Consider the following 13,163-nt stretch of genomic DNA (forward strand, 5'->3'; position numbering starts at 1 on the left):
GAAGTATTTCAAGTAGTACTGAATGAATATTTGAACAAGCAGTTTGTTTCACATGCATCTTAAAATTACAGAACTGTTTGGGTTGGGTTAAAGATCATCCATCTAGTTTCAATCTCCTGCCACAGGCAGGGACACCTTCCACTGAACTGTTACTCTGAACTCCATTCAACCTGGCCTTCAACACCTCCAAGGATGGGGAGTCCACATCTCTGGGCAACCTGTGCCAGTGCCTCACCACCCTCACAGAAAAGAATTTCTTCCTAATATCTAATCTAAACCAGCCCTCCTTCATCTTAAGGCCATTCCCCCTTGTCCTATCACTACATGTCCTTGTGAAAAGTCCCTCTCCAGCTTTTCTGTAAGCCCCCTTTAGGTACTGAAGGTGCCGTAAGGTGTCCCTGGAGCTCTCTCTTGCCCAGGCTGAACAGCCCCAACTCTCTCAGGCCATGTTCATAACAGAGGTGCTCCAGGCCCCTGTAATCAACTTAGTAGCCTCCTCTAGACATGTTCCAATAGACCTTCCTCTAAACCAGGCAATGCCAAGAGACAACTGATCTACTTGGTGAAAACTTCCTTAGAGCAAGAGAATAACTGACAAGACAAACTTTCAAAATTACAAACAAATTTTGGATATGCTTGAATTTAAGTATCTATCTGCATCGTCAAAACATCATGGTCAAAAGGCAGCAACCGACAGCTACTACATACTTACAAAGTACACGTGACAAAAGCTTATTAAGAAGAAAGGCTGTAATAGCAAAGCCTTTACTGAGAACAGAATCAAAACGACTTCTTGGAATCAGGACAAAAATCAGAGCATCAGAGCTAACAGCTGAAATTAGGTCTGTGTGTTCAGTCTTGCAAAACCATACCTGTTTAAGCTGTTCCTTGAGACGCTCCTCTGTCACACCAAGAGCTCTCATCCCTCGGGCACGACAAGCTGCCTGCAGTTCTTTAACAGTCAGGGTATCAACTCCCTCTTCAGCAATCATCTGTACAATGGAAAGGAAATTTGAGCGTGTTAGAGCTCAAAACAGAGGCACCACCAGCACGGCACAGCCATGTTTTACAATAGCCACTAGAGGCTGCTGCGGTAACACAAAACAGCCTCAGCGCCTCCCACAGCTCCAGCATGGCCAGTCAACCTCTAAGCTGGTACTTCTATCAGCTCCCTTACAGATCATAGCTTCGTAGAGATGTTCTTCTTTGTGATATAAGTATTTTCATTTCAATTAATGGTAGATTAAATAAAGGCTTTTTTCTTAACAAATAAGGACGCTTCTGATTTTAAGCTCTTCAAGCCTTTTTGTTCAAAGTTCTCAAAAGCAAGACAATTAAAACAGAAAAGGAAAATGCCTAGATAAACAAACATCCACACATCCACACACAATCATTACTCTTAGGTGTCAAAGTCATTAACCAGCGCCTATTCAGAATGATTCACCTTGTCATCTGCTTTTATGCTCCTCAACCTCATTGTCAGCTGGAAGCGGAGAAAGTTATTTGTCCCAATTGACTGAAGTTCCAACAATTTACAAAGTGCCACCAGCTGAGGCCTGGTCAGATTGTCCAGCGTCAACTCATCTTCAAACAGTTTAGAGAACCTTAAGATCTCCTCATTACTGGGTCTTTCACCAGTTTCCCTGATCTGTGAGAAAAAAACAAACACACACAAAGCTGTTCAAAGCAAATGTTATGGTTGGGCATTATTTTGAATAAAAACACTCTCCTCACTTGTCAAGCACTTTGCAACAGTTTTGGGATAAGAAATAGCACATAAGGAAGCAATGAAAGAAGTTTTATAAAAATACAAACAACTTACTCAAGCGGAAGAACGGATGGTGTTGACAGTTCCCAACAACACTGCATAATGTACTTAAGATAAAACTAAAAAAACAGAAGTTAGATGTACCTGTACACTAAGGAGCAGGTCGAGCTGAACTGTACTGCTATGACATACCTCATGAAATATACACATATATACACATACATACATATATATACATACATATCTATACCTTTGAGTTAATAAATAGTTGCTACAGGAGTCATACTGGAAGTTATTTGTTCTGGTACCATACTTATTAAACACAGAAACACGTAAGATGGGAAGATAAAGAAGAAATTCACCCAGTGGCAAAAATTTTGCAACACTGGTGTCCCCATGAAACACAGATTAGGACACTTAACTACCTACTTCACTCCCTGACCACATTTGTTACAGTATTTTTTGCTTTCAATTCCTGTATGTTCTGCAGCACCTGCACCTTGGTCCATTTATATTTTTATACTTGAAGTTATTCCAAAGAATAAAGCACTGTTTGGGAAAGGACTCTGCATCCTTTGTGATGGTATGTTCTATGTAACTGCTTGAACAAATGCAAACGTAAGCTTTTCAGTGATGTGTTTCCAGTCATTAAATCCAATTACTGGAAGCTGAAATAACAGTTCAAAGAAGTAGGAGAAAAATTCCCTAGTCTCATCAGGTCACAGTAAAGGATTATCACCTGTATAGATGTTGATTTTTCTATTTTAAATATGCCACCAAAAGCTTATTAATGACATTGCGGCATCAAAGATCTACAGAACTCACAATTAAGTACTCCCAGTCACTTAACATCTTCAGTCTAATCACAGATATAAAAAACCCCTTTCCCAATACCTCTACTTTTTTTTAAATCCTGCAAAGAAAACATAAAACTAGGTGACATCAAGTACAGTTTGAAAACCTAACATTACCTGTACTGCCTGATTTATCAAGCCTACCTGTTTTACCTGCAAAGTCAAATATTTTAGTGACCAGCTACGGAGTGCAGGAAAGGGTACAAATCAGGAGAAAATATGGCCTTGAGCCCATTAACCTCCAGGATACTTTTGTAGCAAAGAAACCATGTTGAAGAAAGAAAGGTCAAAGGCCTTGTTGCTCTACTTCACCAGTGCCTTCAACACAGGTGCCAAAAATGGCACTTCAAAAACACAGGAAGTATTTTCTCCCTTGTTTAAAGATGAATTTTGATAGAGCCAAGCATGTGTTTCCTGAAAGTACAAACTGAAGCTTTCTACATCACTAGCTACAAAGCAACAGAGACAAATTCTGGAATTATGCAACAGACATGTTAAGCCTGCAATCAATGGTTCTTGCAGCATCAAATACTTCACCAGAGAAGCTGCTGTAAAAGAACAGCAAAAAGGTGGGAAACATTTAAGCTTCTTCTCGCTCTGACATTTATTATCTGGTACAGCAAAATGAGATCAATGAAGTTTGTCTCTGTGGCACAAATGAGAAATATAAAGCTGCAAAAAGCACACCCACACACATGAAATGCAGGGCTTGAAACTTCTTTTTTAGTCATCAGAGGATCTTGGGACTTCCTCCAGCAAATGCAGAGTGAACCATCATTTATTTCCATGGAAATTAACGGCCAAATGTAAATTCTCAGTAGCAGTTCTTCCAGAAGAAAATGAAATGTTCTGAACATGAAGCATGACAGTGGCACGTTCCCAGAGCCTGCAGGGGCAGTGCCTCAGCCACTAACTGCTATAACTAACCACTTCCAATGTTCTGCAGATGCAAAAAGAACAGAAACAGATGACTGAATAGAGGCTTCAAAGTACACAGATTTTGCAAGAAGCTACTGACTGGCAAAATTTGCCACTATGATTATGTGAGGTGATCTATGTGGCACTATCAACATCATCTTATCACCCCACACTTCATTCTTACCACTGACATGCAGGAAAATCTTAAGCTATACGACAGAGCTTATAAAGTTCACGTCTGAAACCCCTGGGCTTAGGTGCCTATTTCTGTGCAAATACATACTCTCTCCAAACAAGGGGACCACTGCCTTTCTTTCAACATAGCACCTGGTGATGTTGTTGGTTCCACCTCTAATTCAATAGCCCCACAATTACAAGAAATCAGAGATAAATACTGTCCTGAGAAGACTTAAGAAGGCATTTTTCATTTCCCCAGGGAGTATCTTACTCTCACCTACAGTTTGGTGAAAGGAAATGTTGTGAAATCTAAAGGCCATTAATGTAGGAGGCAGATGTATGATACTAAAGTCTCTTTGTCAGCAACTGAACATAAATAGAAAAATTTTGCACCAAGCACAGCAACCACATTCTAGCTAAACCTCAGATTACACCACGTTCTTGTCAATGTAGCAACTCTGCACTTAACTGTTTTTACAAGCAGAATTAAATCTGACCCAAAAAATTCACTTTTCCCCCCATTAAGTTTCAATCAGTTAATTAGGAAAGAAGTCCTCTCCCAGTTTTCATACCTCATGTTAAAAAAGAAGAGGTCAAAACATACATGAATAACCACTGAGCACATCATGTTTCATGTTAGAGTTAACTTATTAACAAATAAGTGAACAAGAAGCAAATGAGCAGAAATATGGTGCTTCTAGAATTAGAGACTAAAAGCACCAGCTAGAAAACCAAAGGTAGTAACAGGAAAACTTCATCACACTGACAAAAAAGAAATTTATCCTAAAAAAACTACTACATCTTGTTTCTTAAAGTCCAACAAAATAAAGGTATGCAACAATTACCACAGAACAAAAAAAACCCAAAGTTTTTTTGTAGGAAGAGAAAATACATTTTCCGAATTTTTCACCTTTTGAAAGAATGTTGAAAAATCTTTTGTAACATTTCCCTTGGCTGCTTTATTTTTTAAGGCCATCTCCTCAATGGTGTCTTGAAGGAATTTAGCCAATTCAAGCTTTACTCTCAATTCTTTCTTCAATCTTTCCTCCTGTTAAAAAAAAAATATTTGCTTTTAAAAGTTCCTACCAGAAATACATTAACTAAATATCACTTCTGCCCCCAAACAAGTTATGTGGAGTAATTCTGGACTTCTGCTATAATACACATATTCCAAAGGGGCATTCACTCTTCCCAAAGATCTCCAAATCACACTGAACAAGCTGAAGAGCTCACTATGTGCTCTGAAAGTGAAAACTTGTGAGGCTCTTTTGGTGGATTTTTAAAAATCTCTAACAATTCTGAGAAAACCTAAGTAGAAGAAATAAAGTTAAAAGAAAAAAGTGTAAGAAGCTATTTTAAATATTAAGTATAGATATGAAAAACCTTGTATCAAGGTTTAAGACTACAAATGTTGCAATGTCTCCTTTAATACAACCAGAAAAATAAAACAGTTTTATTTCTCCTGTTTAGGAGTCATAGAAAATGGAAGTGAGGATAGCAGAAAAGACAAGAGAGGCTTTCAACCCTGATAGCTTGGTACCTGCACATATAAAAACCAGGATGGCACTGGTTCATTCTTATATGTTAAAAGGAAGATCTTCAAAATAAGATAAGGAAGACAAAAGCATTACCACAATACTGAAAAAAATCCAATGGTTTTAGACTTTTTCTTATGTCTTTACCAAGAAATTTCTAATTTTTAAAAAATATCACTGGACTATAAATTCAGACCTGCTTACCTTTTTAGACTTTGTCTCAAATGTAGAGGGAAGCATATTAGGGAACAACTTAAGAGCTACTGGAAGCAAAAATTCCATAAATGGGACAACAAGAAAAACCAGGAAAGGGACCAGGCGAAAAAGATCAGCACATATTCGAAGAAACTGGAAGGGAAAAAAAATTATTGATAAGCTAATATTTAAATACTTCTCTTAAAAATAAGTTTTGATCATCTTATTATCGCTTAGGTTCACACATATATATTTGCTATGAAGAATTTTTAAAATAACACAATAAAAGGATGTGACAAAGTCAGTTTTTAGTGGTTTTTTCCAAGTTTCTATATACTAGAGAGTGCTGGAGTTTCACCAGTTTTCAACACTATAGAAAGTATTTCAAAAGCCTCACTGTGTCTCAATAGGATTATTGAACAAGTATCTCATTTAAACCTCTTAAAAGCACCTGAAAACAGGAGGTGGTCATTTGTTGTCATTAAAGCTGCTTAAGTTCTTTTATGCATCTTTATTTGTGCTCTACCACTTCTTACATGCATGAGCTACTACGGACTAAGTAATCAAGAATAAAATGAAAGATCCCTCCCCCTCTGCCTTATAACAATTGTAATGTACATTTAAATCCAGGGTAATGAGGCCAGCTTGGAAGATTTTTTTTTAAAACCACTGCTTTTCCAGAGCAATAATCCTCTGAAGCAGGCAGCGTTCATTACTGAATCTTGAACTGCATGAAATAAATACTGTCCTTGTGATTTCACAAACATATATATTAGGCTGTACAGTCTATTATCAAATCTTTCAGTAATTGCTGAAAGCTTAATAACTCAGTTTATACTGGAGAGTGATGAACTTGCTTGACTCTACCTCACTTTACAAAAGAAAGAACTGGTTGTTGGGAATCCCATCAGTTCCTAAATCAGAGGTACACTCTAGTATTCTACTGCCACAGCACTGTCATCCCACATTAAGTTAAGATTTGATAAACACAGCTCTGAGTGGCAAAAACTGCCAACATAAATGCTATTACAAAAGCAAACCCATGCTCCCCACTTCATCCTCTTCCCACAGTTCATGGAAATCAAGGGGAACAGCAGCAACTACCAGCACAGATCCCATGTCCTCAGGACTGATTTGCCAGAATACAAAACCTGTGAAACTTTATTCAGAATTTTCTTACCATACAACTAGTCAAAATCTTAAGCACTACTCTATGTGGAATGCACATGCTCTACAGATTCAAAGTTTGGCATTTTTTCTTTGCATATAAAAAAATTTGGTTTCCCAGAAGGGATGCTTTGGTCCATTGTTTACAGGCTCAAGGATTTTTCCATTCATTCCAACAATAGAAGGCAAATGACTACCATGGTGCTTAAAAAAAAAAAAAATGGAAGAAAACTTTAAAACTCAGAAGAAAAACTGAATTTTCCCTGAAAAAACAAAAACAAACCAAAACAACAACAACAACAAAAAAAATAAACAAACAAAAAACTTCTACAGAGTACAGAGTTCCTACTTTTCCCCAGTCTCTAGTCTCAGATAGTGCGTGCAAGTATTTCTCCATATCCAAGAAAGAAGCAGTTCTACCACCAGATTAAGCCAACCTAATGCTAACCTGAGACAAGGTATAAAGAGCCATGAAGTCACACCACTGAACCAGCTAAAACCGACTGTAAATACATACACAGACAAGGAAGGGAAAAAGGATCAGTACAAACCAAGTGGGGGTGAGGTGGGAAAACTTGATCTAAGCACCAAGCTTTTCACAGCAGCACTGTCCTGGATCAGCTTTCACAAATCATGGAACTGCACCCTCGGCTGACTCAAGGAAAACAGCTTTATGCAGGAACCTAATACAATGGTGTAGGATTACACACACAGTATTTGGCAGCACAGCACGAGAACCTTGTGACTACTCTGTATCTGCTGCTACAGCTCATGTATTCCACTCTTCCCTCCTCTGCAGGGAAGTTTGTAAAGCTGGCAGATTTGCCACAAACTCCATGTGTTGTGTTTGCCACTCCACTGCCATATTCTGAACCACCCTGCTGTAGGAGCCAGCACCAGAGCACTTAGTTTTTTTTAAAAGTCAGTATCATGGTTTACTTTTTCCTGCCTTCTAAGTGTAGATATGTGACCCTGCTGAATCCAAACCCTGGGAGCAATTGTTCAAGCAGAATTCTGGAACTGACTTTTAGTTTACAAAAGCAATAGCTATCTCTGCATTAGCCATGCTGCAATTGCTTGTTCATGTCGTTAGATTACTTGGATATCTTTCCATTATTGCCTCCAAAGAGGAAGGAAAGGGCAGGCAGAAATAACTCATTTGTCAGTCTGCAAGAAGGTAAGACTTCTGTAGGACTGTCAGCTCATGGGCAGCTTAATACTTTTAAAGCAGTATATACTTCAATTTGTATTTTATGGTTTTTGAAGTTCAGGAGATAATCCAGCACCAAAACGTTAAGACTTCTTTAAATCAGTCAGTACACTATAATTTAAGTTTGAACTGCTAAAAAAAATGAGTTGTGTTGAAACAAACTTGAAATAAGGTTTAAAAAACCCCAAAAGTGTTTTTATCAGCTGCAGGCTGGTTTGATTTTCAGTGACCCCAGGTTCTGAGTCTACCATGCCCTCAAACTCCAGAGACAGGATGTTCTCTTTCTCCAAATACAGAAAACACAAAACCTAGATTGAGAAACCAACATTACTGTAGTTATTAAAACTATTTTCTCTATATCTCCTACACTGGATTTACATGCATATAAACACATACATACATCACTAGATAAGAGACAGGCTACCCCAATGTAAACAACAATTTTTATCTGCAAACAAATAAATGTCCATTTCATTTAAAAAGAGAATTAATACCAAAAGCGAACACTTGCACAAAAAAAAAAAACAAAACAGGAAGGCCAAATGCCAGATCACTACTTAAACATGAGGAAGACAGCTCTATCATCTCTAGATAACGAAATAAAAAGGTAATCAAATGAATAAATCCATCTATTGATGGAATATTGCTGCTGTTTATAAAATTTCTCAGAAGTATGTCTCAGTAAACATGAAAGAGACAGGAAAATCAATGGTTCCAATCTTCCCCCCGGAGAATTTCCAATTCTGTTTTAAACCCTGAATTAATTTGTCTCGCTTGGCCTTCCAAGTTCCCCAAAGCTCTCATTAAGCCAGCACAACCCAGAACTACTACTTCAGGAAGTCCTGCAGTCCTCACCTTCCCCTATCCTCAGTTACTCTTTCTGGTACTACATAATCCCCTCTCACGTCAGCACAGACTGTTTTATTTATTGCTGAGCAACGTCTCAGCTGGACCAGCTGCCAAGCATTCTCCCATACCAGCCAAGGAAAATGGCAAAACTAAAGGAGCATGAAGATGCTGAGACCATCAAGCAGCACAGTCCCAGAGGAAACCACACCCAGCCATAGGCAGAAACTGCTACAGGTGCCTGTAACAATTTTTGCTACTTGTCTAACCTTGTGAATTTAGGAAAAACTTTTTCATACTGCATTTAAGATGCGATGGGTTAATTACACATCAAATACTTAAAATGTGACCAACATTTATCAGGAAATACTAAAAAAAATGAGCAGATATTCATATTTTTGATCATTTACTGGATGTTTTGCAGGCAGAGATGCGAACCCAGCACGTTGTGTGCACAGGTCTACAAACTGCAGAGAGTCACACTGTCCAGAGGTAGCACTGTGCACTCCTGCCCCAGAGCACACACACCTTCTGCTCTCCAGTTTTTCTTCTAGAACACCTTTCCAGCAACAACTGAAACGCCTTTTTTCTAAAGGCAGGAAGATAGACTTCAATTTTTAATCTCTATAAAATGCTTAAAAGGCTTGTCCTTAAAAACAGTAAAATGAGCTGTAAAATCAGCATGTTTGATATTTTGCCAATGAACTGAAGTTGAATATCAATGCATTTTTTACAAAAAAATAAAATTAACTATACCAGCTGAATACTTTGCAGTCTTCTCATATATGAACTCACATCTAATGTTTCTGAATATCCATATAACATTCCATTCTATTTAAATATGCCTATTTCATCCAAAACCTGAAATTACTATTGAAATACATATATATTACCCAAATTTGAAACCACTCATATTTTGCATTCCAGATTCCATCTCCCTTTTCTTTAAAACTATCAGTTGCATTTCTACAGTTTCATAAATGTAAGCAACATGCCAAAAATAAAGGAAATATATCTGGGCTAAAATTATTTCAGATATATTTATAACTGAGATTACAGTACATTATCAATCATGCATTTCAGCTTGAAGCTTTCGACCTGTTCGAAAAAAGCTCATGAAGCAACAAACACAAGCAGAATAGGCACAGATGCAACCTCTACTAACAGTATTTTCCCACTATTTTTCCAGCTGGAGTAAAAGCAGAGAAAATGACTGCATATGGCACATGGCTGGGAACTTGAGAACAAACTATTACAAAATTGCTGCCCATGTGACAAATTGAAGAATCTTCTGCTGTTCCAACAAGAAAATAACAAATTTATCTTCAATAATGGGGAACACAGGAAAAAAGTTTTGGGATAATACCCGAAAATTTTAGTGTCCACATAGTGAGAAGGAAAGAAACACACAGAGGAATTTTAATTCTAGGAACAGAAGACAACAGCAAGAACCAGGTCAGTTCTGATAAAAAAGAGCAATCCCTGAGGACACCCAAAGGAAGCTGGTCTTTACTCAGTACCTGTCTCCGTTCCCGACGAGACAAAGTGTTTCCATGCAGGATTCTCCAGAGCATCCTCGCCGCTATTTTTGTGTCAATCCACAGCAATCGAAACCCGTGGTAATAGTGCTTCAGTTCATCCACAATCCTCTGCCCAATAGATTTTTTTACAACTTCCACTTCTGTTGGACTATATACAGGACCTCCTTCTTCCAGCTTCTTGTTTTTGTCCTTTAAGGACTTCAGTGACTTTTCAACTATGGAGTCATCTTGAAGGGGACGTGAAGAATGCCACCACCTAACTGGAAGGTACTGGGGACCTAAAACACCCACGGTTGCTGGTGGTGTCCATGAGCCAGAAGAGCTCCTAAGAGTGAAGTGTATTTGTTCAGATCCTTTAGTCCAACAACAATAGTGAGTTTTTTTGGAGTACGCGTAAACAGGAGGGACACTAGTGCAATATTTAAAGTGTACAGTCCTTCAAAAGGAAAAAACATTCAAGAATTAGCAACAGATCATCAGCTATTTCTCTCTCTATATTTGCACAAATATATATATTTATGTATTTATAAAACATGAAATTTGAGAAATATCTACTGCATATTCAAGGGAAAAAGTAATTTTTGACTCTTAAAACCAATGTCTATACGTGAAAAGAACACTTGGCTTTACTTCATGACAAAAAAAATAAACTTGCAGGGAATTTTCCATTGTATGACATTGAAAAGGTAGTTCATTTTAGTCCAATTAAATAAAGAACAGGCACATGTGCTTTCCATTTAGAAAGCTACATTTGAAAACTAATATGTAAATTCATAAGTAACATAAAGTCCCTTCCATTACTTCTGTTTGTGAAAAACACTTGAGACAAAAAAATATATATAGAAGTTCTACACTTGGGATAGATGCTGAGTCAGAGAATTAACTACCACAGGAATCTGATTTCATTAGAGTTCCTCTCTTACTATCTCCATGCACCCAGTTTTCCTAATTCAGCAGAACCTTTTGTAAAAACTTCCACCACTGAGCTGGGACAGAGAGAACCAACACTCTCCTACCTTGTTCAGAACTTTGTTCTTTTCTTTAATTAAATGTAGACTGAAGTTACCAGGGAAGCACTGCTCAAACACCACTAACACTCATATACGCAGAAGAACCACTCATTATATGCAAGTAGGATAGTACCCACTTTTACTAAAAGATGGAGCAAAACTAAAATAGTACATAAAGTATTTCACATAAATGAGTTCCATTAGTGTCCCTCAAACTGAAAGACCAGCATTGAGACATCAACAGGACAGAAATGACTGGGGTGTTTTCTTCATGGAGCCCTTGCACTACCAAAACAAAATCAGAATGTGTTTTTGTCTTCAGTCAATGAACAGAAATACAGGTCTTAGTAACATTTTAAGGAAAAAAAGGTTTATCATACACTTAAAAGTGTTAGCCTCACTCACTCAATTTTCAGACAGAAACACCTTTTAAATTTAATTATTACATGCTCAAATGAGTTATAATTTACTTTAATGGTCCCATCTACCCCATGTTATTCAAATAGAGCTTTGTAATAAATAAATAAATAAATAAATAAATAAATAAATACTAAGTTATTACTTTTTAAAGACACACTATTTTCTAGTTTAAACTGAAGTTTTAGCATCTGACCATTCAGTGGTCAGACAACTTCTGGAACATATACAGTTACACAACAGTCTCTTGGCTAGCTCGAAAACTACACATTTGCACAGATATTAACTAATAAGAATTACAGTTTAATTGCTTTAAGAAAATATACTACATATTTAAAACCAGACTAAAGCACTTACATAAATCAATCCCCCCTGACTCTAAGGCATGTCCCAAAAGCAGAGCTCCAGGCCTACAAGTCAAGTTCCACCTACATACATTGATGCTTTTTTGCATGCAGAGAGGAGGAAAGCTCTGACAGCAGAACTGGTTCTGAGTCTGCAGGGAATAAAAATTTTGCAAGAAATGTGGCTCTCTGAACAGACTTTAATAAGAAGGATGTCAGATGCACAATTCTAATCCCACCTGTCCTCAGTACTTATCACTAGAGTCCCCTGCATTCAGATCTGGGTCATGTGGGGTGCCAGCATTAGTTTATTTTAAGCAACAACATTAACTTAAAAGCAGCTTTGGTTGGGGGGGGGGGGGGGGGAAACATAACAAAAAACCCAAACCAAAACAAACAAAAAAACCCCACCTCAAACTTTCTCAATAGAATAAGATTTTCTGTCCCAATATTCTGCTGCTCGTTTCATCACAGAACAATAGAATGGGTTGGGTTGGAAGGGACCTAAAGACCACACAGTTCCAACACCCTGCCACAGGCAGCAACACCTTCCAGGTTGCTCAGAGACCCATCCAGCTTGGTCTTGAACACTTACAGGGATGGAGCATCCACAAATTCTCTGGGCAACCTGTGCCAGGGCCTCACTATCACAGAGCAAAGAATTTGTTCCTTATATCTAATCTAAACCTCCTTTCTTTCATTTTAAAGCTATTCCCCCTTGCCTTATCACTCCATTCCATTGACAGAAGTCCCTCTCCAGCTCCCTTGTAACCCCTTTAGGTACTGGAAGGTGCTATAAGGCTTCTGTGGAGCCTTCTCTTCTACACAGCGAAGAACCCCAACTTTCTCAATCTGTCTTCATAGGAGAGGTCCTCCAGCCTAACAGGTTTAAAACCGTAATTTTCCAGTTTCCCAAGAGAAAACATATTAAACATTAAAAAAAATAACATTAAAAAAACCTATAAAACATATTAGCATATTAAAAAGATATTTGAAAATGTTCTATGCATTTAAAAAAATTAATCACAATTAATTCTACCGCAAGTGATATAGAACTAATATGTCTAAATAAAAATTGGTTTGTTTTGTATTAGAGGGTTGTGTCTAGAGACACATCCTTATGTTAAAATGAAAACTCAGGAAATCAAAGAATAGTCCCTGCATCCTGAGCAGTTAGTTTA

General features: G+C 37.7%; 1 protein-coding gene across 1 annotated transcript in view; it reads right to left on the reverse strand.

Annotated features, from left to right (window-relative positions):
- Positions 1 to 13,163, reverse strand: part of LETM1 (leucine zipper and EF-hand containing transmembrane protein 1) — a 28,409-nt gene that overhangs the window by 10,642 nt on the left and 4,604 nt on the right. The window contains exons 3-7 of the mRNA XM_062492626.1: positions 10,191 to 10,647; positions 5,457 to 5,600; positions 4,628 to 4,765; positions 1,445 to 1,648; positions 873 to 992 (exon numbers count right to left, since the gene is read on the reverse strand). Of these exons, the coding sequence (XP_062348610.1) occupies positions 873 to 992; positions 1,445 to 1,648; positions 4,628 to 4,765; positions 5,457 to 5,600; positions 10,191 to 10,647 (1,063 nt within the window). The remainder of the gene's footprint in view (positions 1 to 872; positions 993 to 1,444; positions 1,649 to 4,627; positions 4,766 to 5,456; positions 5,601 to 10,190; positions 10,648 to 13,163) is intronic.

Source organism: Cinclus cinclus, chromosome 5 (assembly GCF_963662255.1).
Source record: "Cinclus cinclus chromosome 5, bCinCin1.1, whole genome shotgun sequence".
NCBI classification, from domain to species: Eukaryota; Metazoa; Chordata; class Aves; order Passeriformes; family Cinclidae; genus Cinclus; species Cinclus cinclus.